Here is a 26653-nt window from a genome sequence, read left to right on the forward strand (position 1 = left end):
AAGCGGTCGTGGGCAGGCTTCAAGCATTTTGGCAAATTAAAGGGGCCTTTGGCCTCATTTCCAGGAATTTTCGTCTCAGAACTGCCGTGTGAGTCCAAGACATTGGTTATTGTTTTGGTGAGGCTTTTTCTGTAACTAGATACTGCCATTTGGAAGAATGAGGTCCCATTGATGTCAAGTACAGGCTTGTGGCTTTTGATCGTTAAACACTCTGACGTAATGTACTGGGTGGTGAAAACAAACAGGAATACGACAGTAGAGATGAGGCTGAAATGTGGGTTGGAGCCGGATTATGTTTTTTTAATAATATGCCGGGATCTTTAGATATTCCACTGTTTCTTGTGTCTGCTTGTTGTTGAATAAATAATGATTATATCTCTGTAAACTTTTTTTAAAATTTTTTTTAAACAGATTTTATTTATTTGACAGAGAGCGAGCGAGCACAAGCAGGGGGAGTGGCAGGCAGAGGCAGAGGGAGAGGCAGGCTCCCCGCTGAGTAGGGAGCCCGACGCGGGCCTCTATCCCAGGACCCCGGGATCATGACCCGAGAGCCGAAGGCAGTTACTTAACCAACTCAGCCACCCAGGCTCCCCCCTTTTTTTTAAATTAAAAACTTGGCCAAACATAGAGACATTTTCCTAATTGGCAATCAGAAAAGACAAGTTTTCCGACGTGTTTTTTTTTTTTCTGAAATAGCAAGTAGATATCTGAGATTTATATGTATATGTGTGTGTATGCAGTATAAATACATTTATTGCTATGAATATTTATTGCTTGTGACATGAACAAGCACGTAAACAAGTGATGAAAAGTGGTTGGTATTGTCCAGATTGTGGAAAGTTACCTATAACAGCAATACTGGAAATGGAGAGGGAAGAAACTGAAGAAGGTTCCAGATAGGTGCAGAAACGGAGGGGAGAGTTGATGGACGGAAATGGAAAAGGAGCCAGGTTCATAAAAGAAACCTACCAAATCAACAAGACATGTTACAGGGGAGTGGAGAGAGAGTGAAAAGTCAAATATTGCTAACATTGAGATGCCATTAACTCAAATTGCAAATTCCGGAGGAGCAGGAATTTTGAAATTCACTTACTTATTCTTTCATCATTAACTAAATATCAATTGCACCCTTATTATTTGCTAAATATTGTTTTAAATGCCAGGAATACTACTGTGAATAAGACGGATGAGATCTCTGGTCTGATTGAGTTTATATCCTAGTGGAAAAAGACAAAAAGCAGGGAAAGGAATAGAATCAGTTTTGATAGTGATAGATGCTATGAGTAAAAAAGGTGAAATGGATAAAAAGTGATTGGGAGGGACGCCTGGGTGGCTCAGTTGGTTAAGCGTCTGCCTTCCGCTCAGGTCATGATCTTAGGGTCCTTGGATCAAGTCCCGCATCGGGCTCCCTGCTCCATGGGAAGCCTGCTTCTCCCTCTCCCACTCTCCCTGCTTGTGCACTCTCTCCCCTCACCCCTCTCTCTCTGACAAATAAATAAAATCTTAAAAAAAAAAAGTGATTGGGAGGTGGTTGGGAACAACTTTGAGTTGAATAAGTCAGGCCTTTGAGGAAGTGATATTTAAGCTTAAAAGAGAAAGAACCAGCCATGTAATAAGCCAGGGAAAGGACATGCTAGGCAGAAAGAACAGTGCAAAGGTTCTGAGATAGGAAACAGCTTGTTTTAAAAACATTAAAAAGGCCACTGTAGCTAAAGTGTCCTGAACAGGAGAAGAGAGTTAGGAGATGACATTTGGAGGGGAAGATGAGGCCAGATTGTATGGCTGTTATAGGTCATGGTTTGGAATTTTATTTAAGTGCAAAATGGTAGATTGTGAGCCAGGATGTGATAGATCTCATTTTTATTTTAAAAGATCCCTCTGGCTACTGCATGTAGACTGGACTTGAGGGAGGGACGTAAGAGTGAAAGTGAAATTAGGAGATGTTACAGAAGTCTGCTTTGGTGGGAGTGACGATGTTCCATTTTAGTCATGTTCATTGAGTGATTTATCTGTGGGACAAGGACATGAAGAGAGGTCTAGCAGGCAGCTTAAAGTTCTGGGGAGAGGTCAGGTGGATTTGGAAGTTTTCTAGAGAGGGGAATTAATAAAATTGTGTGAATCTCCTCAGGAGAGACCATATGGCTTAATGTGTACTTATAGTCTGACATATTTTACAAAGGATTATAGGCCAGTCATATGTAGCTGATTACATACATTGAAAGGGCGTAAGAGTTTTCTAAAAAGCAAAGGTGGGCATAAAAGCAACATAAGTAGTTATAGTAAGAGATGATATGATAAGGTCAGGTCTTAAATCCTTGATTTAAGAGCATGGTGAAAGGAATGATTAAACTAAAAACAGAGGTAGGGGTCCCTGTTTGGCTTAGTCAGTAGAGCATGTGACTCCTAATCTCAGGATCATGAGTTCAAGCCCCATGATGGGTGTGGAGTCTACTTAAAATTTAAAAAAATTAAAATAAAAATAGAGGTAGATGTAGTGGGAGAAACCATGGCACTCCCTCCTTTTTTAAAAAAATAAAAGGCAGAGGGAAAGAGAGTTTGGTGCGGGGGAAAGTAGACAGCAGTATCACAGAGTGAGCAGTTTAGTAGGATGAAGACTGAAGTTACTGGGTGTGGGAAGACATTGGTGACCGTGGTGAAACAACTTCAGTAGAAAGGTGGAGGAAGGCTGGATTGCAATGGACGGAAGATGGATGGGAGAGAAAGTAGACAATGAGTGGATATTATACTTGAGAAGTTTTTTGGTAGGCAAAAAGGGTAAACTGAGGAAAGCTACTTTTTTCTGTCAGGTGGAAGTTGATCACCTGAGTAGTAGGAGATAATGTCCTAGAAGAGGATGGGCTAGTGTTTAGAAAGGAAAGTCTTAAAAAGGATGATGTCCTTGGGGCACCTGGATGGCTCAGTTGGTAAAGCTTCCAACTCTTGGTTTCAGCTCAGGTCGTGATCTTAGGGTAGTAAGATGGAGCCCTGCGTTGGGCTCCACGCTCAGCGAGGAGTCTTCTTGAAGATTCTTTCCCTCTGCCCCTCCCCCACCCTCTCTCCCTCTCTAATAAATGAATAAATATTAAAACAAAAAGGATGATGTTCTAGAGGGAGATGGGTAAGTGTCAGAGAGCATGGCGATGGTGTTAGAAAGGAATCGTAAGATTTCCTGAGCTCTGGGACGCCTGGGTGGCTCATGGGACGCCTGGGTGGCTCAGTCAGTTAAGCGTCTGCCTTCGGCTCAGGTCATGATCCCAGTGTCCTGGGATCTAGTCCTGCACAGGCTCCTTGCTCAGCAGGGAGCCTGCTTCTCCCCCTACCTCCTTCTCCGTCTGCCTGCCGCTCCCCCTGCTTGTGCTCTCTCTCTCTCTCTCTGACAAATAAATAAAGTCTTAAAAAAAAAGATTAATTGGGCTCCTACAAAGCGACATTGCAATTCTGGCACTGGCATATGTGTTGTCTTGTTCAATCCTTGCAACAATCTTGTTACCATGCCCCATTTTACAAATAAGGAAACAAACAGCCTGAAGCATTTAGCTAGTAAATGGTGGAGCATGAATGGAATCCAACCCTCTAATTGCCCTTCATTCAACCCTATAAGGAAAGCATAGGTGATGACAGTCATTTTAGAGGTAGGGAAGAGGAAATTGAATTCAGTGAAATAAGAGTGAGTCTAAGACACTAGAAGATTACTTAGCTTGCTCAGTAGTGACCATGGAACTACTTCCTTAATGTCAGACTAGGAACAAAAATCCAGGTATTGGGATTTCTTTTTCAGTGTTCTTTTTCTTAGGCCTAATAGTTACTTTTGGCCTGCCTTTTGCATATATTACAAATGATTTGCTGTATTCTTATCGCAAAGCTGGAATTTGCTTATTATATGAATTGACTTACTGAGCATATAATTTACAGAAATTAAACTTCAGGAGAACTAAAGCTACTGAAATTACAAAGGCAGTTATAACTTGGTGGGCTTTCTTATCCCGTTAGGTTATCTTCCCACATTGGAGTAAAGCCCTCGGGGTTAATCAAGGCATTCTGTTCAGGTTGTTAATGTCAGATAATTTAAAAGTATGTAGTAAAATAGTCACTTCTTTTTTTTTTTTTAAGATTTTATTTATTTATTTGACAGAAAGAGACAGAGAGGAAACACGAGCAGGGGGAATGGGAGAGGGAGAAGCAGGCTTCCCGCGGAGCAGGGAGCCCGATGTAGGGCTCCATCCCAGGACCCTGGGATCATGACCTGAGCTGAAGGCAGATGCTTAACGACTGAGCCAACCAGGTGCCCCTAAAATAGTCGCTTCTTAAAATTTATTTATTTTGCTTCTTAAAATTTTTTTTTATTTTAGAGAAAGAGAGAGCATGGGGAGAGGAGCAGAGGGGGAGGGAAAGGGAGGGGGGAAGCATCTCAAGCAGACTCTGGGCTGAGTGCAGAGCGCAACGTGGGGCTAGATCTCACAACCGTGAGATAACCTGAGCCAAAACCAAGAGTCGGATGCTTAACCAACTGAACCACCCAGGTGCCCCAATAATCACTTTTCCTCCAACAAAAATACAAGGAAATACATTTTGCTTATGTTCTTAGAAAATGCATCCATTTTCTATTATAGAACTTTTGTACATTAAAGAAACTATTTGTGCTACCCTATTTCCTATTTCCTTCAGTCTTCACCTTGGAAGGACATTTTATCCATAGTCCTAGTAATGGCAGCAGAGGTGCGAATGGTACTTTATGAAGACGATTCAGTGCAAGTGCAATATGTTGATGGTTCCAGACTGCAGCTTTCTCCATGTGGCTCTGAATTTTTATTTGAAAAGGCACCTCCTGTTTCAGCACATCCTTTAGAACAACCAGAAAGAATTCGTCAAAGGACACACTTCGTTATTAGCACTTACCGGGTAAGTAAAGATGACACAGAAACAACTCTTTCTGATGCCAGAATATTGTTAAGGTAGTCAGAGTATGGAAAGTAATCAGTATTCCAGATTACTGTCACTCTAAATTGATTTTCAAATTATTTTACATTTTTTAAGGTTACATTTTGTATTTCTTTTTGTAGGAGCAACTACAGCGAGCCCTAGATTTTCGAAATTCTTTTGCCGTTTGCCCTTTTTTATCTGAAAGCATCATACCTTCTGAAAGAAAAAAGGTAATTTTTCAAAGCTTTTTTTTATAAGTAATATTTGAGGGCAAGTAATTAGAAACAGGTAGTTTCATATTTAATCTTTTTCTTTATGAGACTTGGGAATACACATGTTGCTGTAGAATGCATAGGCTTATATTTTTCACCAGACTAGGGTGTTCTGGTATGTTAAATATTGATTGAGACCCTGAAGGTACATAGTTCATCTTCCTGCCAGAATCTTTGTAGCCAAAGATTCTACTCAGAATTTTTCTGATTGATGACTTTTTGATTCTCGGAGGTATTCAAAATTAAGAAATTGGGGTGCCTGGGTGGCTCAGATGGTTAAGCGTCTGCCTTCGGCTCAGGTCATGATCCCAGGGTCCTGGGATCGAGTCCCGCATCGGGCTCCCTGCTCCTTGGGAGCCTGCTTCTCTCTCTGCTTCTCTCTCTCTCTCTCTCTCTCTCTCCCTCTGTCTCTCATGAATGAATAAATAAAATCTTAAAAAAAAATTAAGAAATTATGTGGCCATTTTCTGTAGTTTATGTGCAGTTAATGTTCAATAGAGATGTGTAATTACTTATAGATATGTACATTTTATTTTTTTGCTCATATTCTATTTTGAACTTTTATGAATAATAATATAGCTATCATTTATTGAGGATTTACTTTGTGTCAAGAATTAGGAATGATAGTAAACATATTTAATAACACCAGTCAGTATGGCATGGGTTCCTGATAATCAAAATGGATGTCCAGCCAGTCAAACAGGTATATTCAGCCCCTTTTTACAGGTGAGGGCACTAAATCTCAGAGAGTTTACCTAATCTTGTTCGTGGACATTTTCTAAAAGGCAGTCAGGATTTGAACCAAGTTTATCTGACTCTGAAGACTATGTCTTTTAATCACTTTCTGCTACTGTCATGATGGCAAAGGAGCCAAGAAAAACTAAGCTGTAACTTAGTCTATAAGGGTATTTGCTGCTGACGCTGTAGTAGGATTATTAGATAATCTAATTCTAGAAGAGGGAACTTTTTTTTTTAAGATTCATTCATTTATTTGAGAGAGAGCTCGCGTGAGGGGAGAGGCAGAGGGAGAGGGAGAAGCAGACTCCCTGCAGAGCAGGGAGCCCAATATGGGGCTCAATGCAGGGCTCCATCCCAGGACCCTGGGACCATTACCTGAGCTGAAGGCAGACACTTAACCGACTGAGCCACCCAGGTGCCCCGAAAAGAGAACCTTCTTAACTGACCATCCTTACAAGCCAGCTTTGCCATCAGTGAATACTGTACTAACATCTGTACACATAAATAGCACTATAAGTTTAAGAGGCTTCCTTGATACTAGTTTTTGTAAATTTAAGGTTTTATATAAATGGAAACTGAAATGTTTAACTGTTGCCAAGATTAATTGATTAAAAGACTGTTACGTGAAAAACAAACTGAGGGTTCTAGAGGGGAGGGGGTGGGGGGATGGGTTAGCCTGGTGATGGGTATTAAGGAGGGCACGTTCTGTATGGAGCACTGGGTGTTATACGCAAACAATGAATCATGGAACACTACATCAAAAACTAATGATGTAATGTATGGTGATTAACATAACATAATAATAAAAAATATTTATGGGTTAAAAAAAGACTGTTACGTGACACCTACTGTTTTTATCTTATATGAAGAGATGTAGTAGGCACTGGCACCTGTTACAAGTCTGTTTGCTATTGGTCAGGATCAGTTTACCTTTGAGTAATTAAGTTTTTTTTTTAGATTTATTTATTTATTTGAGAGAGAGAGGGAGAGAGGGTGCGTGCAAGTGGGCGGGGGGCAGAGGGCGAGAACCCCCAAGCTGACTCCCCGCTGAACACAGAGCCCGACACAGGGCTCTATCTCACGACGCATGAGATGATGACCTGAGCCAAAACCAAGAGTCCAACACTCAACTGACTGAGCCACCCAGGCACCCCTAGTAATTCAGTTTTTAAAAAATGTTGCTCTTTAAGCTGCCTGGAATTTATTTTAGGGTATGGTATGCCAGGTGCTACCTAGGATAGGTACTTTATACATGTTATCTTATTTAGTCTATTGAATAACCCTTTTGAGATAGCGTTTCCCACATGCTATTCAGTAATTCCAGTACCATTTATTAAGTCATTCTCCCCTTCCCTCCTTGTTTTGAAAAGTTTGTTATCACATGTAACATCTTAAAATATGGTTGATTCTATTTCCTTATTATTTGAGTTGCTCTGTCAATGATTTTTATACTAGTTCCATACCATTTAAGTTGTGATTGCTTTGAATATAGTACGTTGTGGTGGTGTTGTACATTGTAGTGCTGGACTTCCCTCATTAATATTCTTTTTCAGGGTAGACTTTTGGGAAGGGCTGAAAATCTATCTCTTTTTCTTCTCTTTCATTTTTTATCTGTGTGTGTGTGTGTGTTTTACATCTCTCTAAGAGAAATAATCTTTTTTTTTTTTAAAGATTTTTTTAATTTATTTATTCATGAGAGACAGAGAGAGAGAGAGGCAGAGGGAGAAGCAGGCTTCCCGCCGAGCAGGGAGCCCGATGCGGGACTTGATCCCAGGACCCCGGGATCATGACCTGAGCTGAAGGCAGACGCTTAACCATCTGAGCCACCCAGGCGCCCTCTAAGAGAAATAATCTTAACAATATCAAATATCCTGTGGAAAAATACATATAGGCCGACACCTGGCTCACCATTTTTCATTCTCTCTAGGTAGTAAAACACAAACCCAACTTCAAGAGCTTTCTTACACAATATATAAGCATCAAATGTATGGAAACATTGGACTGCTGACAAAATGCTCCCCATCTCTCTTTCTCCCTCTACTCAGCGTATCTTCGTTGACTTCTCAGAAGCAAGATGGCCCAGTCCTGACACTGCTGATGGCGTGGTATCTATGGAGAGGGGCAGTGTGAAGATAGCATCGTTGGATGGGCACGCATACCTTTGCCTTCCCAGATCGCAGCATGAATTTACAGTACATTTTTTGTGTAAAGTAAGCCAGAAGCCAGACTCGTCTATAGTATTGTCGGAAAAGAAGAATCAAGCCGGAAAGGACAAACTAGTTGAGAAAGCAGGCAAAATCTGTACATATGGAAGTTTATCAAGACAGAGACTGAAGAATAAAGAAAATGACCTTTATTGTCAGCTCACGAAATCCAAGGAACCTTTAGAGAAGAGCTGTGTAGGTGGAGCTGAAGGGAGGGAGGAGCCACCCCCTCCTAGTACACGACACACATGTGTATACACATGGGTGAAGCAGCGCTGGCCCGTGGCCTCCTGCCCAGAGGAATGGAAGTATCCTTTGTCTTTAGCACTTCATTTTCATAGTAAAATCAGCAGTATGTCAAGAAGTGATGCAGACATCACCCGGAGTAGAACATTAACTTCTGAGATTTCAGAGGAAAGAGGAAAAGAGGTTTCTGCTCTTCCCAGGGCCCTGTTACTCAGCTGTCCTGTCCCCCACCTGCACAGGTAATGGAAGAATGGCTTCTTTGTCATCAAGCTCTTGTCAGAGCCAGTCCTTAAGTAAAGACAATTTTTCTTTCTCAGTCATCTGCTACCATTCTTAAGGAAAGTTCAGTGATCCAAAATTTTGCTAATAACCGATAGTAAATCATTTCCCTAGCCCATGTGTTGCTTATGTTCCTTACTCTGTGCCCATGCATTGAGTGTTTATGGAAGGCTGACCGTACCCTACATACTTTGTAAAGCACAGAGACTATAGAGATGACCAAGACACAGTCCCTGCTTTCTAGGAGCTTAGACTCTATGAAGGTCACTGTCACTGAAAAGATGATTAAAGTGTGCTAAGTGTTGGCACAGGGCTGTGGTGGGGAGCACAGAGAAACATCAGCTGCCTCTGTGGAGTCCTTGCATTGGTTGCTGGAGCATGGATCTGACTGATTTATGATCCTGGGTTCTTTCTTTCATACCTAGTCTTAGAGGCCACACCTATCTTTGGTTAGCTGACTATAAATTGATTCATTGAACATTTTTGAAAAAAGTGGTAAACGTGGAGAGGTTTCTGGAGGACAGATATAAACATTTTCCCTCAACTAAGAGGTGAATAACTTCTGTAAATAGCACAGTAGTGATGGTAATAGCTGACACAAAGTGCTTACGTGCCAGGCACCTCGGTACTTCACCTATTGAATTATCATACAAATTGCATGAGGTAAGTACTGTTATCACCCCATTTTGCAGAGGAACTTGAGATACAGGAATCTTATGAATTTTTTTATTATGTTATGTTAATCACCATACATTACATCATTAGTTTTTGATGTAGTGTTCTATGATTCATTATTTGCGTATAACACCCAGTCCTCCATGCAGAATGCGCCCTCTTTAATACCCATCACCAGGCTAACCCATCCTCCCACTGCCCTCCCCTCTAGAACCCTCAGTTTGTTTTTCAGAGTCCATCGTCTCTCATGGTTCGTCTCCCCCTCCGACTCCCCCCCCCTTCATTCTTCCCCTCCTGCTATCTTCTTTTTTTTTTAACATATAATGTATTATTTGTTTCAGAGGTATAGCTCTATGATTCAACAGTCTTGCACAATTCACAGCGCTCACCATAGCACATGCCCTCCCCAATGTCTATCACCCAGCCACCCCATCCCTCCCACCCCCCACCACTCCAGCAACCCTCAGTTTGTTTCCTGAGATTAAGAATTCCTCATACCAGTGAGGTCATATGATACATGTCTTTCTCTGACTTATTTCGCTCAGCATAACACTCTCCAGTTCTATCCACGTCATTGCAAATGGCAAGATTTCATTCCTTTTGATGGCTGCATAATATTCCATTGTATATATGTACCACATCTTCTTTATCCATTCATCTGTTGATGGACAGCTTGGCTCTTTCCACAGTTTGGCTATTGTGGACATTGCTGCTATAAACATCGGGGTGCACATACCCTTCGGATCCCTACATTTGTATCTTTGGGGTAAATACTCAGTAGTGCAATTGCTGAATCGTATGGTAGCTCTATTTTCAACTTTTTGAAGAACCTCCATACTGTTTTCCAGAGTGGCTGCACCAGCTTGCATTCCCACCCACAGTGTAGGAGGGTTCCCCTTTCTCCGCATCCCCGCCAACATCTGTCATTTCTTGACTTGTTAATTTTAGCCATTCTGACTGGTGTGAGGTGATAGCTCATTGAGGTTTTGATTTGGATTTCCCTGATGCCGAGAGATGTTGAGCACTTTTTCATGTGTCCGTTGGCCATTTGGATGTCTTCTTTGGAAAAATGTCTGTTCATGTCTTCTGCCCATTTCTTGATTGGATTATTTGTTCTTTGGGTGTTGAGTTTAAGAAGTTCTTTATAGATTTTGGATACTAGCCCTTTATCTGATATGTCATTTGCAAATATCCTCTCCCATTTTGTCAGTTGTCTTTTGGTTTTGTTGACTGTTTCTTTTGATGTACAAAAGCTTTTTATCTTGATGAGGTCCCAATAGTTCATTTTTGCCCTTGCTTTCCTTGCCTTTGGCGATGTTTCTAGGAAGAAGTTGCTGTGGCTGAGATCGAAGAGGTTGCTGCCTGTGTTCTCCTTTAGGATTCTGATGGACTCCTGTCTCACATTTAGGTCTTTCAACCATTTTGAGTCAATTTTTGTATGTGGTGTAAGGAAATGGTCCAGTTTCATTCTTCTGCATGTGGCTGTCCAATTTTCCCAGGACCATTTGTTGAAGAGACTGTCTTTTTTCCATTGGACATTCTTTCCTGCTTTTTCGAAGATTAGTTGACCATAGAGTTGAGGGTCCATTTCTGGACTCTCTATTCTGTTCCATTGATCTATGTGTCTGTTTTTGTGCCAGTACCATAATGTCTTGATGATGACACCTTTGTAATAGAGCTTGAAGTCCGGAATTGTGATGCCACCAGCTTTGCTTTTCTTTTTCAACATTCCTCTGGCTATTTGGGGTCTTTTCTGGTTCCATACAAATTTTAGGATGATTTGTTCCATTTCTTTGAGAAAAGTGGATGGTATTTTGATGGGGATTGCATTGAATGTATAGATTGCTCTAGGTAGCATTGACATCTTCCCAATATTTGTTCTTCCAATCCATGAGCATGGAACGTTTTTCCATTTCTTTGTGTCTTCCTCAATTTCTTTCATGAGTATTTTATAGTTTTCTGAGTACAGATCCTTTGCCTCTTTGGTTAGATTTATTCCTAGGTATCTTATGGTTTTGGGTGCAGTTGTAAATGGGATCAATTCCTTAATTTCTTTCTTCTGTCTTGTTGGTGTATAGGAATGCCACTGATTTCTGTGTATTGATTTTATATCCTGCCACTTTACTGAATTCCTGTATGAGTTCTAGCAGTTTTGGGGTGGAGTCTTTTGGGTTTTCCACCTAAAGTTTCATATCATCTGCAAAGCTTGAGAGTTTGACTTCTTTGCTGATTCGGATGCCTTTTATTTCTTTTTGTTGTCTGATTGCTGTGGCTAGGACTTCTAATACTCTGTTGAATAGCAGTGGTGATAGTGGACATCCCTGCCGTGTTCCTGACCTTAGGGGGAAAGCTCTCAGGTTTTCCCCATTGAGAATGATATTCACTGTGGGTTTTTCATAGATGGCTTTTATGATATTGAAGTATGTGCCCTCTATTCCTATATTCTGAAGAGTTTTGATCAAGAAAGGATGCTGTACTTTGTCAAATGCTTTTTCTGCTTCTATTGAGAGGATCATATGGTTCTTGTTCTTTCTTTTATTAATGTATTGTATCACATTGATTGATTTGCGGATGTTGAACCAACCTTGCAGCCCAGGGATAAATCCCACTTGGTCGTGGTGAATAATCCTTTTAATGTACTGTTGGATCCTATTGGCTAGTATTTTGGTGAGAATTTTTGCATCCATGTTCATCAAGGACATTGCTCTGTAATTCTCCTTTTTGATGGGGTCTTTGTCTGGTTTGGGGATCATCGTAATGGTGGCCTCATAAAATGAGTTTGGAAGTTTTCCTTCCATTTCTATTTTTTGGAACAATTTCAGAAGGATAGGTATTAATTCTTCTTTAAATGTTTGGTAGAATTCCCCTGGGAAGCCATCTGGCCCTGGGCTTTTGTTTGTTGGGAGATTTTTGATGACTGCTTCAATTTCCTTAGTGGTTATAGGTCTGTTCAGGTTTTCTATTTCTTCCTGGTTCAGTTTTGGTAGTTGCTACATCTCCAGGAATGCATCCATTTCTTCCAGGTTATCTAATTTGCTGGCATATAGTTGCTCATAATATGTTCTTATAATTGTTTGTATTTCCTTGGTGTTGGTTGTGATCTCTCCTCTTTCATTCATGATTTTGTTGATTTGGGTCATTTCTCTTTTCTTTTTGATAAGTCTGACCAGGAGTTTATCAATCTTGTTAATTCTTTCAAAGAACCAGTTCCTAGTTTCATTGATCTGTTCTACTGTTCTTTTCGTTTCTATTTCATTGATTTCTGCTCTGATCTTTATTATTTCTCTTCCCCTGCTGGGTTTAGGCTTTATTTGCTGTTCTTTCTCCAGCTCCTTTAGGTGTAGGGTTACGTGGTGTACTTGAGACCTTTCTTGTTTCTTGAGAAAGGCTTGTATTGTTATATACTTTCCTCTTAGGACTGCCTTTGCTGCTTCCCAAAGATTTTGAACAGTTGTGTTTTCATTTTCATTTGTTTCCATGAATTTTTTAAATTCTTCTTTAATTTCCTGGTTGACCCATTCATTCTTCAGTAGGATGCTCTTTAGCCTCCATGTATTTGTTTTCTTTCCGACTTTCCTCTTGTGATTGAGTTCTAGTTTCAAAGCATTATGGTCTGAAAATATGCAGGGAATGATCCTAATCTTTTAGTACCGGTTGAGACCTGATTTGTGACCTAGGATGTGATCTATTCTGGAGAATGTTCCATGGACACTAGAGAAGAATGTGTATTCTGTTGCTTTGGGATGGAGTGTTCTGAATATATCTGTGAAGTGCATTTGGTCCAGTGTGTCATTTAAAGTCTTTATTTCCCTGTTGATCTTTTGCTTAGATGATCTGTCCATTTCAGTGAGGGGGGTGTTAACGGCCCCCACTATTATTGTATTGTTGTCGATGTGTTTCTTTGCTTTTGTTATTAACTGACTTATATAATTGGCCACTCCCATGTTAGGGGCGTAGATATTTACAGTTGTTAGATCTTCTTGTTGGACAGACCCTTTAAGTATGATCTAGTGTCCTTCCTCATCTCTTATTACAGTCTTTGGTTTAAAATCTAATTTGTCTGATATAAGGATTGCCACCCCAGCTTTCTTTTGATGTCCATTAGCATGGTAAATGGTTTTCCACCCCTTCACTTTCAATCTGGGGGTGTCTTTGGGTCTAAAATGAGTCTCTTGCAGACAGCATATCAATGGGTCTTGTTTTTTTATCCAATCTGATAGCCTGGAGATGCAGGAAGGTTAAATAACCTGAGCAGAGTCACATAGCTAGCATGTGTAGAATTGGGCTTTGATCCCAGGTTGTCTCTGAATATATATTTGTTATTTAAAGCAAAACAGGGGAGTGATTTTTCAGGCTTGTCATGATTATCTAGTTAAAATTGGAAGTTCCAGTGTTATAAGTACACATTGAAAGAGATTTAGGCTTCCAGATGAATAGTTTTCAATAACTTGCCACTAACCTTAAAGTCCATTATCTTTAAGCATGGCTTAATAGGCCTTCCATTTTCTGATCCCTTCCTACATCTGTAATCCTCACCACGCTTCCCTTGCTTTTTCTACTCGTGGCCTTTTTACAATCTCTAGAATGCCTGTCCAAACTTTGTTTGCCACCTCACCTGCTCTGTTCTTGGCCAGGAGCACTGCTTTATCTTTCTCAGCTCGCTAACTTGTGTGCGTTTCCAGGTCTCAGCAGAAGTTTTCTTCCTTCGGGTGGTTGTCCTAAAGTTCCCAGACAGGATTAGGTTCTTCTACAGTCCCACAGCATCCAGCAATTCTCCTTTTTTTGTGTTCTCTGTCTACTGTTTAACATCCCTGCTTGATAAGAATCTTCACTGAGGGCAGTGACTGTGTCTGCTTTTTTGGGTGTTATATCCCCAGTGTGTGTGGCATAGATAGTGCAGGAAATATTTGTTGTTTGAATCCTAAATTTTAAAGCTTAGTAAAACTGTTCATTTATGTCATTGTGCTGAGATTGAATAGTGAGATTGTTAAAAATACTGAAAAAAATACATGGAAAAATAAGTTTTCAATTTCCTTCATATACCTTTATGTTAATTTTTGCTTTTCTTTGCTCTAGCAAGTTAAGCAAGAAATACATCTTGTTCCAATTTTAGTACATGTGCTGCTGAAGTGAGCACAAGAAATACATCTTGTTACAGTAGCACTATTTTGTTGAATTCTAAAGGTAATTATGTTAAGTGACCAGAATTACAAGCTTGTACTTTGTCCTTCACAGGTGGAATTTTTGTGATTCACTTTCACAAGGACAGTTTGATGAAGAATATTCCTATGCTGAGCTAGTGAAAGTGGTTTGGTACAAAGGTGTAACTTACCGGTAAGGCACCTGTGTTGGAATGGGAGCTCTTTAGCGATGTCAGAGGGGAGGGGACTAGCCCTGCAGACAGACTCCCACAAAAGGACAGTTTGGCCAGGGCCATCATTCTTCTGTTTGGTCCTAAATATTATAGGTCTCAAAACTTAGTTTTATGAGTGCACATAGGGGTCTTGTGACTAATTCACATTAACCATATTCACAGGATTTTTGTGACAACTCCAGAGCCAGTGAGGATTAGTTTTCCTGGTGAATGAAATACTCATGTCAGTTATTTAGGATTCCTCTTCCAAGCATCAGGGGATCTAGCTGTCTGAATTAGTCACATCAAAATGTTGCCTGTTGAGCATGGAATTAGAGAAGATTAGAGGCTCCTCTGTGTCTGCACTATCCCATTGAATTATTCCTACCCCACCACAAAGTATACCTCTCTGGTGACTAGAATACTAATATTGGCTAGATTCATGGTTTCACTACTATAAATAATGCTAGAAAAGCACTGCAAAATGTTGTTCTTTGGGCTCTCGTTTTATACATGAAAGCCCACTCCCTCCGGACAATATATTCTTCATATATTAAAAAAAAAAAAAATAGACTTGGCTAAAGTTTTTGTACATTATATACCCAGTCCCTTGATTGTACTTGGCTGCTTCAGATATGATCAGTCACCTTCTCTTAGAGATGGCTCCTTTTACACATGGCTAATCTCATTCATCAGATACTGATTCTACTAGTTTCATTATTGAAGAATATCCTATTTTCGGGTTCTGGAGTTGTCATATTTAACTTCTTTGCAGTGAGCATTTCTTTGGTGATTAGTATATGCCAGCTACCATGATTGGCAGTGGGGATACCAAGATGATAAGATGCCTGACTTCCAAAAACTAGGCTCAGTTGTTGAAATAGGTACGTTAACCAATTCTATGTGTTTTATTTATTTTTTGCAAAAAATCTAATTTAGCTGGTTGGGTGCAGAGTTTGAAATTATCCATTTTGCTGGATAGGCAAAATCCCATACTAATTTGTTTGTTTGTTTGATTGCTCTCATTTATGTTTTAATCTCAATTAGAAAAAAAAATTAATGATTGTTTTTCTTCCTTAGACTAAACCATAAAAATGTGAACTCAATAGAGATTTATCCTGGAGATGGATCTGTTTTCAAATCAGAGGGAGCTTATTTTGGGAGGTATTTTACATATTATTCCATTCAAGAAGGATCAGAAGAGGTAAGCTGACAATTAGGTCTCAGCTCAAGAATTTGTATATAGCTATTTCTAAATAATTCTGAATATATATAGGAAATTTGATCTTTACATAACATTGCTTGCCTACTACTATGCAGTCTGGAGAATTCATATAACGTTTTGCCAACATTGTCACAGTGATTACTAGTCACCTTATTTTTATTGCATTTTTATCCTGTATTCTGCCAGTCATTTGCCTAAGTAATTTGTGTTGTTTTTTTTTTTTTTAAGATTTTCTTCTTAAGTAAGCTCCACACCCAAGGTAGGGCTCGAACTTACAACCTTGAGATCAAGAGTCACACACTCTACCGACCGAGCCAGCCAGGTGCCCCAATTTATGTTTAAATCGGAAGTTAAATTTAAACTTCTCATGTCATAGAATTTATCAATAAGGAAACACTAAAACCAGCAGCATTACTTTGAATCAGTATTCTTTGAATTAATGTATGCACATTCTTTTTTTCCCCACCATGTAACTGTTTGCATATTTAAAATACCTCCTAACTCCTAAATGTTTATATACAACTAGAAAGTTGAACAAGGGGCACCTGGGTGGCACAGTCACTTGGGCGTCCAACTCTTGGTTTTGGCTCAGGTTGTGATCTCAGCGTTATGGGATCGAGCCCCGTGGTGGGCTCCATGCTGAGCATGGAGTCTGCTTGGGATTCCCTCTCCCTCGGCCTCTTCCCACCCTCTTTAAAAAAAAAGAAAGAAAGAATGTTGAACAAGATTGTTCTCTGTTTTTGAAAGCAGCAAAACATAACATGATATATTTAATCTATCAGACCAAAATGTAGTCATATGGCTATATTATTAATAGTCTAAATTTGCTCGTTCCCAATCTGACATTTGACATCCACCATTATGTAAGGATCACGGTAGTATCCCCTGGCTTTGCTTTGCAGGATGGAACATAATGAGTATGTTTCTTTCCATATTACAGAGTGGAATTTTGAGTGATCATTTGTTTATCCACTTGTTCCATCTATACTTCCCACTGCCCCCTCCACTCCCTATTTATATTTTAAGTAAATCCCAAATATCTTTCCATTCATTAATATTTATATATATATATAACATATATATAGGAACAGATTTCCCACTGGGTCTGTTTGTAGGAAAGTGTTCATTTATTCAGTACATATTAATTGAATACTCCTAGGCAGACACTCTGTCAGGCACTGGGTAAGGATGAAGAGCTCCTGCCCTCAAGGGTTCACAACCTAGTAGTCAGTCAGATAGGCAAACGAGCAAATGAAATAAAAGTGTGACCAGTATTCTGTGTGTGTGTGTGTGTGTGTGTGTGTCCAGTGTATGAGACAAGTAAACAGGCAAATACAGTGGGTATGCATACCTACACTGCTGACTGCTATGTATTGGGAATTTGAAAATGTACAATAAATATGCTACATCTTCCTGGAGCTTCAATTTTACTCAAAGGTGTAAAGGGGAAGGATGATAATTTTTTTTTTAAAGATTTTATTTATTTGAGAGAGAGAGAAAGCATGAGTAGGGGGGAGGGGTAAAGGGAGAGGGAGAAACACTCCCTGCTGAGCAAGGAGCTTGACACAGGGCTGGAGCCCAGGACCCTGAGATCATGACCTGAGCTGAAGGTAGACGCTTAACTGACTGAGCCATCCAGGTGCCCCAGTGATGATAATTTTTATACTGAAGCCAACGTATCAGGAGGAGAAACATGAGCTTTGGGGATGAAACAGAAGGTCCAGACCAGTTGTGCCTTTGTGGGGGACTGCTTCAGGCTTCACTCTCAGACTACCTTTGTGAGCAACACTTCAGCTCTGTCCACTTGAATGAGGAGATTTAGGAACAATTGGCTATCTTTTCAGGATAAAATTGTTTGCTCCTTACTTTAACCCATACTCGAAAATAAATTCCAGATGGATTAAAGGGCTAAATGTAAGAAACCAAACTTTCTCATGTTAGAAGAAAATATGGAAGAACAATATTTATAATCTTGGGGGACGGAGGTCTTCTTAAATACAGTACAAAACACCAGAAGGCATAAAATAAAAGTTTGGCAACCTTGAAATTTTCAAACTTATGTTAAATTTTAAATATTTAACTTCTGTTAAATTAGATAAAGCCAAAAAGATAAGCAGAGGCCTAGAAGAAAATATTCTACGCTATAAATCAGAATAAAAAGACCAAAAAACCCCCACAAACTCTTGTAGAAAAATGAGTAAACGATAAGAATGGTTAAGCCATAGAAAAGGCAATATAAATAACTCCAAATATGTGGAAACATATTAGGCTTTACTGCTTGCATCAAAGAAATGCAAATTAAAATAACGTATGTTTTCACTCATGAAATTATCTAAAGGTTGATAGTGTCTACTATGGGCAAGGGTGTGGTGTAAAGGGTGTTTCATAGTGCTGGTTGGAGTGTAAATTGATTCACCCTTCATGAAGGACAATTTGAAATATCAAGTTAAATTGGCTAGAAATTCTGCCTCTAGGCATCTATTCTAGCAGAATATTAGCACATATACACAAATAAATACGGCCAAGGTTGTGGGTTGTAGCATTGTTTGTAGTAGCAAAAAACTGGAGGCAGTCTAAATGCTTATCAGTAGAGAAATGGTGAAATGAGCTGTGTGGCCAGATTATGGGGCTGCTGTGCAGCAGTTTAAAGGAATGAGGAAGATGTAGATGCATAGAGAGAGAGAGATTGAAAGATCTCCAAGACACTGAAAAAGGAAAGTTGCAGAAGAACATGTACAGTGGTATCTTCTGTAAAGAAAAACCCCAAACCCAAATATATTACTGTATATAATACACATGTAAATGCACAGGGGAAGATCTGGGCAGATAAAAACCAAACTGAAGGGACACCTGGGTGGCTCAGTTGGTTAAGCGTCTGACTCTTGATTTTGGCTCAGGTCATGATCTTAGCACTGTGAGATCGAGCCCGGCATCAGGCTCCATGCTCAGCAAGGAGTCGGCTTGAGATTCTCTCTCTCCCTCTGCCTCTCCCACTCGTGCTCTCTATCTCTCTCTCTCTCAAGTAAATAGATAAATCTCTTAAACCTTAAAACTGAAGTGGTTAATTTTGGGGAGGAGTTTGGGATTTTGTGAGGGAGGAAAAGTAGGGAGGGACTTAAATCTTGTATATTTTTAGCTTTGTTTTCTTCCAAAAAAAAAAATAGTGATGTATTGCTACTTGTACACTTAAATTTTTATTTATTTTTTTAAAGATTTTTTATTTATTTATTTGAGAGAGAGAATGAGAGAGAGAGAGAGAGCGTGCACATGAGGGGGGAGGGGCAACACTTAAATTTTTAAATAGGAAAGATGTAATTGCTTCTGTAGAGATAAGAACTTGGTGCTCTGGAACCACATAAGGAGGGGCACCTGACCTAGTTTGGGGGAAAAGTCTTCTGGAGGATGACATGGCTGAACTAGGATCTATAATTATATTTTATTTTTTAAGTAATCTCTACACCCAACATGGGGCTCAAACTCACAACCCCAAGATCAAGAGTTGGATCAAGAGTTGGATGCTCTACTCTGAGCCAGGCAGGTGTCCCTAGACCTATGATTTTAAAGAAGGAGTTATACAGAAGAAGGATAGAGGTTGGAGGAGTATATAGCTGAGGGAACACTACTTGCTCCACTCCTTGCCTGGCTGGCTTCTTGTTGGTAAAATTTCTATTTAAATGTCATCTCCTCAAGGAGGCTTTTCCTGACTATCCAAATTAAAGAAGCTACCTATGACACTCTCTGTCATGGTACCCTCCTCTTTTTTTCTTCCCAGCAATTAATACTATGTGACATTTTCTTACTGATTAATGTTTGTTTGCTAACTAGCCCACACTAGAAGTAAGCCCTATCTTGTTCAACACACTATTATCGCTAGAGCATAGAAGAGGTAGATAAATGTCACCTAACTAGAGGCTGGGGCGAGTGTGGAGTGTTGAAGGAAATGAAAATGCTATAGATAGAATGCTGTAGAGATCGAGTGTGGGGGGGAATGTCCGGGGAAGAGACTAAATCACTAAGTTTGGCCAGCTCATAAATGGGTCATGAGAAACCATATTGCTTTTGCAGAGCCACTGAAGGATTTAAGTAGGGAAGTGACATCCTATTTTTGTTAGGTCATTTTAGAGAAAGATAAACTGGAGTGGGGAAGAGGTAGACCAGTTAGAAGACATTTATAGTAGTTCAGGGAAGAAAGTATGAGGACTAGGTAGTGGTAATGAGAATGGAAACATAGGAATGGACACAAGAAATATTAAGGAAACAGAACTGTTGGCTGACTGGATATTGGGGATGAGGAAGGAGTTGAAAATAATGGCAGATTATTGAATAAATCAATGAGTGGTGGTGGCAGGCACAGTATTAAACCAAAATTTTATCAAATCTAAATTGTTTTGAGGACTAGGTAGTGGTAATGAGAATGGAAACATAGGAATGGACACAAGAAATATTAAGGAAACAGAACTGTTGGCCGACTGGATATTGGGGATGAGGAAGGAGTTGAAAATGATGGCAGATTATTGAATAAATCAATGAGTGGTGGTGGCAGGCACAGTATTAAACCAAAATTTTATCAAATCTAAATTATTGAATAAATCAATGAGTGGTGGTGGCAGGCACAGTATTAAACCAAAATTTTATCAAATCTAAATTGTTTTGATCTTACTGGGTGGTGTCAATAAAACATTTAAATTCTATTAGATCTCAACCCCATGTGCCTAAAAGTGAGATACTCTTAATTATAAGATATATCCAGATGTCATAGAGGTTAAATTGTGAAAAATGAGCATCTTAGAATTGATGAAATAGGGCAGTGGAAAAGACAAGAACTCTCAAGGAACTCAGTATCCAAAAGAAAAAGATGTAAATAGTTAAAATGCAATAGTTTGAGTGCCTATCATGTGCCTTAGCACATTGCTAATAAATGCTGGGGATACAGAGGTCAGTAAAACAGACACAGCCCCTACCTTCACGAAGCTCTATTCTAGCAGGGAGGACAGACATTCAGTAAAAAAGTATTAAATTGAAATCATAATGAAAACCAAGAAGCTAGAGTGGAGGGTACTGTGCTTGTGGACATAACTAGGGATTTCACCTAGTCTGTGGGACCTCAGTAATGGCTTCCCTGAGAAGAAGGAAAAGTAGGCATTAGACAAAGGGAGATGATGGAGGAGGGAACTGAATTCCAAGGAGAGGGAACACACCAAAGGTATATATGAAGTAGAGAAGGAGAAAATGTGAATTTTGAAATGAAGGTAATTCCATTTTCTACATGTTGAAGTGAGATATCCAGCGGAGAAGCTTAGTAGAGAAGAGGAAGGACTATTTTTTGAGTACCTACTCTATACTAAATTCTGTCCTGGGTGCTTTATATATGTATTATATCGTTAATCCTCAGTCTAGGTGGTAGGTAGTATCCCCATTTCACAGGTTGTAGGCACTGAGGTTTATAAAAGTCTGCATAAGGCGTGCCTGGGTGGCTCTGTCGGTTGGACCAATGACTCTTGGTTTCAGCTGGGGTCATGGTCTTCTCTCCTGGTTGTGAGATTGAGCCTGCCTGGGTGGGGCTCCTGCTTACTGTGGAGTCTGCTTCAGATTCTTCCTCCCTCTCCTCCCTGCTCTGCCAGCTGCCCCCCGCCCCGCCACCCTGCTGCATGCACTTTCTCTCTCTCTCTCTCATGAATGAATGAATGGATGAATAAAATCTTAAAAAAACCCAAAAGGTTACATAAACCTGTCCATCATTATAGTTAGTAAGAGGCATACCTGTGATTTGAATCCAGCTTTGTCTTAACTTCAAAGCCCATCTTCTCTCACTGATGGTAAAGCATGTATGGGCTATATTCTCTTGTGGTTCAAATTAGATCTGTGCTACTTCTTAGCCCTCAAATTTCGATTTCCTCACCTAAAAAAAATAGGCATTAATAGTTCTTATCTCAGAATTGTTTTGAAGAGTAAATGAAATAACCATGTAAATTACATAGCATAGCACCTAGCATATAGTATCTGTTCAATAAATGTTAGCTGTTGATATTATATTTATTATGAACAGAACTTTGGACTTTGCTGGTATTACCCAGGAAGAAGTCAGGAAATCAGAAAACAAGGCTGAAGACAGAACCCAGGGAAACACAAGTATTAAAGAGTCTGAGAAAGAGGGAATAACAATTTTTTTTAATTCAAGAAGCTGAGCTTATAAATAATATGCCTTCCATAAACTGTAGCGATAGTTCTTCCATTAACAAAACATAATAAAATTATATAATTTGTTCAATTAAAATAGTTTTTTAAACCTATATAGGCTTTTTTTTTTTTTTTGGTCTAAAGGTAAAGTGGGGCTTATATGATGTTTTCTGCTAATGTGTAGGAAAATTAATTTGGTTGCCATATTAAGTACAGCCAGAATTTAAAGTGGGCAGTAAGTTATAGGGTATCAGAATGCAACTTTTGTAACTATCCAGGATGAAAGCTAGACTTCAGAAAAAATGGGAAAAAAGGAAAAGCATAAAATAACTTTAAAAATATACCTTTTATGGGCTTTTGATTAAGTTAAAATAACTGCTTGCATCGTCACAATATAAATACAAAATTAAAAAAAAAAGAGTTAGCTAATAATGGCCAGGATTTATTATTGAGATATTTCATTTTAAATTAATTTTCAGAGAGAAGAGAAAACTTACTCAGTAAATAACCTTCCTCCGGACAGACCAGGAAGTCTGTTCTCTGTGTGTTCTCTACTTAAACAGGCAACCAGGTAAGTTCTTCACATTCATCTGACCTAAGTGTTATGTGTCTGAGAATCCTGATACATTTTCTGATGGTTAGGGGAAGATTAAAAATTTGTAGTACAGTGGAAATACTTGTCTTTGGTAGAATCTGTCAAGTTTTCTGGCCTCTTCATTTATAAAATAAGGTAATCACATCATTATAAGACAAACCTTGCAGGTTGTGAATCCATCACCTCTTAGAAAGGAGGACCTGAAAAGTCTCTATTTGGAGTCATTTCATTGCTAAAAAATTAGAGGAGTAGCCTTCACTATATAAGATTAACACAAAGGAAAGCAACCCCCCTTCCAGGGCATAAAGGATTTCTGGAAGAAAAGTGTTCTGAACATATTTTAGTGGAAATGAGTTACTTGCCTAACATGTATAGCAGTAAGAATGCGTTGCTAGAATTGGAAAATGCCATTATTTGCAAATGTTTAAGTACTGTTTTTCATGTTCACAGAATTCTTCAACACTGTGCCAAGACAAGGCTTTCTTTAAGCCATAATTATCGTATATGCTGCTGGAAAATGGTATCTTAAAATTATTATTATTATTATTTTGAAGATTTTTATTTTTAAGTAATCTCTATACCCAATTTAGGGCCCGACTCACAATCCTGAGATCAAGAGTCACATGTTCCACTGACTTAGCCAGCCAGGGGTCCCTTAAAATTATTTTAGAAACAAGATTTTTAAAATTATTTTATTGTTTGCATACATACCTCTAAGTTCAATTTACTTTCATCTAAGTCATGTAAGAAATTCTTTGTAACATTAATATTGGTTTATTCAGAAAAATATCCACTTATTAGAAAAACACTGCAAAATACAGCTTTTATGTTATACTTTGTCTATAATTTGTTTTTGTTTCTTTTTTCTTAGTGGAGGGGGAAGGGCAAGGAATTGATTGGATTTGAAGTTTGTGGAAATGTAGTTCTTTTAAACTATGATATTACAGTATTCTACTGTATTTCCATAACTGTACAAGTAAATTCTTTTAACGTTGACTTAAAGGAAGTGATTCTCAGACTTTGATTTCTGTATCTGTACTAATTTAGTTATAAACCTATACGTTGCTGTAGTTCCCAATGTTTTTCTATGTTTTATGTAAAATTCAGCAGAACAGTGATTTTCCAAAGATATTAGAACTTAATCTGCTTGTAATAGACTAATTTGGGTATCCACTTCTGGAAAAGTCAGAATATATGTAAGGATTCTACAATATTCAACTTCTGAATAAAGTTGCTTCAGAGTTTGTTAATCATTTAAGTAATAATCGATAACTCTCTTTCCTGCTATTTTTATTAACTTGGCTTTAGGTACCTGGGATAAATGATAGCAATATACTGCCTTTGCTTTTGAGAGAATCAGTCATACCCAGCGTGGGAAGATTTCTTGCATATTCTGATGACAAAGTACATGCTGTCTTTTTAGATGGCATTACTCTAACCCTAAATTGGAATTTCAGCTCTTTTATTGAAAAGAGACAGGTGATTATATTTCAGACTGAAATCTATTTTTTATTGTTTTTTTATCTGTGGAAATAGAACAAAGAAAATAAAGTACCACACTATTTCAATTTATTTTTTGAAGTATAAAATCTGTTAAGAAGCTTTAGTGATCTCATTGGATTTCCTAGCAAAAATCAGAAAGGATGACAAAGAATCATTTTTATAAAGGTAACTGATTATATAGAGAAGGACTGGCATAGAGGGGTGGTTAAATAATACCCATAATCCATGTGAAAGATAACTTTTTAAATTAATCAAAATAAAGTTTTAATGATTCATCTACTTATTTTTTAAATTGATAATTTAAAGAGGCTTTTGTTGCATTTTATGTTTTTTGTTTCAGTTTTGGAATGATAAAACTTACCTTTCCTCTTTGCTTCTTAAGGTAAATCAAGGTCTCAACTTAGGTTGGTGTAAGTTAACTTTTCCCGATGGACAAGATCAGTTAATTCAAATTGAACACCCTGGACCATATGAAAGGTACTGAAAAGCAGTTTTAAAAATTCTTTTCCTTTTTTTTTTTTTTAAGATTTTATTTATTTATTTGACAGAGAGAGAGAGCACAAGCAGGGGGAGCGGCAGGCAAAGGGAGAGGGAGAAGCAGGCTCCCTGCTGAGCAGAGAGCCCAACCTGGGGCTTGATCCCAGGACCCTGGGATTGTGACCTGAGCCAAAGGGAGCCACCCAAGTGCCCCTAAAAATTATTTTCATGATAGGAACTTTTACTTTTAGACAGAGGGGAAGCATATAAACATGATTTAAATGTTATATATATTTTTAGTTTTTCCAGGTAGATAATGTACATGATGTCATTTCAACAGGTTTCAGAATTTACAGTAATATAATATTGACATCTAGCATAACTAAATAAATCAAGTCAACTTTAATCATTTCCATTTGTATTCAAGTGGTTTGTCAAAACAAATGTTTTAAATATAACTGGCTTGCTGTGGAAATTGGACTCTGGACAGCTGTGTTACCAATTAACTAAATGCCTTAACCAATTTGAGGTAAGGTTTGCACAAATAACTAAACTTAGGTATATTTCTGTAAAGTGGAATAAAATTAATTTGTTGATGCTTAAGTTGGAGAAGATTCTTGAAATCAGCTTTTTATGAATATGCTTTTTTGCTTTTGTTTTATGTGATTTGTTATCAGTCAACTTGCAATGTTCTCGACATGTTAGTGATTTTACTTGAGAATATTCACAAAAGAATTGCTTTTTTACCTCATGAATTTATTTTTCTTTTGGGAGTTATCGCATATTGGTCTAAATGCTCCAACATTCATTGCTAGTTTGAATAATTTGCATCAAAAATACAGTGTCTTGAGGCCCCTGGGTGGCTCAGTTGGTTAAGCATTTGACTCTTCATTTTGGCTGAGGTCATGATCTCGGGGTTGTGGTATCAAGCCCTGAGTCTGCTTGAGATTCTCTCCCTCTCCTCCTCCTCTCCCCTCCCTCTGCTTGCGTGTGCATCCGAGCATGCTCTATCTCTCTCTAAAAGAAATAAATAAAGCTTTAAAAAAACTACAGTCTTTGGCAAGCATTACTATTTGTTTCGGCCCATCACTTCAGATCATTCATTTTATTGACCTTGATACTTGTTTTGTATATTCAGTGAGTTATATATAATTACACATTTATGTATGTGTGTGGGGGGGAATTAATGGGTGTGTTCCGGTTTAAATATTATTTTTTTATTTTTGGTGGGGGTTTTTTGTTTTTTTATATATATTTTTTTAATTTTAGAAAGCAAATGCTAGCTTAGTCGTAAAGACATTTTCGTTATAAAACATAACGAAACTCATTTTACTTTGTAAAACTAAAAGGATACTTTAGACATTTGAATTTTAATTTTGAGTGAAATCCAAGTATCACTTTGTTCTGATTCTTAAATCTCATCTTTATTAATCGTGACTATGAGTAAATCATTTTCTCCTTGCTGAATAATGAGAAAAATTTGCCTTTTCCATTTCCTTTAAAAAAGATTCAAAAAATTGCCCAGTAAATGCCTCACTTGGGAATTTCTTTATCCTTTTCCCCCAAGTTGTCTTAATGATTTTTCCTTTTTAAAAAATACTTTTATAAATATTATACTAGTTCATTTTTCAAATATTTCTTTTATGTTTTCAATCTAGCTATGTGATAGCAGTTATATCATGGTGCAGAAGACTGACCCAGACTGGTCAGAGAGAGATGCCCACACATTGTTCATCTTCTGTTATTGAAGAAAATTGGTATTTATATTTCTTTTAAACTTCATCTGTGTAGAAGAGACACAAAAATTAAAAATGTCAAATGGCAAACTCTTAAGACTTTTCCTGATAGCTTAAGCTTGAAAATAATTTATCTTTAATCAGATATCTAATTTATTACATTTCATCATATTTTATCTGAGGTCAGAAAATTGCACTGAAAACTTCATATCAAAATGGGTGACTTTTAATGTGCTAAATTCATCCTGAAAAC

General features: G+C 38.4%; 1 protein-coding gene across 3 annotated transcripts in view; it reads left to right on the forward strand.

The window, feature by feature from the left end:
• The window catches only part of CUNH5orf34 (chromosome unknown C5orf34 homolog), a 36041-nt gene continuing 9388 nt past the window's right edge, over positions 1 to 26653 (forward strand). For 2 of the 3 annotated variants that reach the window (XM_028098018.2, XM_088023698.1), the window contains exons 1-11: positions 1 to 88; positions 4666 to 4899; positions 5061 to 5150; positions 7976 to 8619; positions 14570 to 14668; positions 15768 to 15891; positions 22569 to 22660; positions 23135 to 23204; positions 23993 to 24163; positions 24570 to 24664; positions 26323 to 26421. In XM_028098018.2, coding sequence (XP_027953819.1) covers positions 4705 to 4899; positions 5061 to 5150; positions 7976 to 8619; positions 14570 to 14668; positions 15768 to 15891; positions 22569 to 22660; positions 23135 to 23204; positions 23993 to 24163; positions 24570 to 24664; positions 26323 to 26421 — 1679 coding nt within the window. In that variant the 5' untranslated portion in view covers positions 1 to 88; positions 4666 to 4704. The remainder of the gene's footprint in view (positions 89 to 4665; positions 4900 to 5060; positions 5151 to 7975; positions 8620 to 14569; positions 14669 to 15767; positions 15892 to 22568; positions 22661 to 23134; positions 23205 to 23992; positions 24164 to 24569; positions 24665 to 26322; positions 26422 to 26653) is intronic. The other variant, XM_028098021.2, reaches the window with a different exon arrangement.

This window comes from Eumetopias jubatus, unplaced genomic scaffold (genome assembly GCF_037043125.1).
Source record: "Eumetopias jubatus isolate StellerSeaLion01/CBP00866 unplaced genomic scaffold, mEumJub1_p1.0 scaffold_5, whole genome shotgun sequence".
Classification (NCBI taxonomy): domain Eukaryota; kingdom Metazoa; phylum Chordata; class Mammalia; order Carnivora; family Otariidae; genus Eumetopias; species Eumetopias jubatus.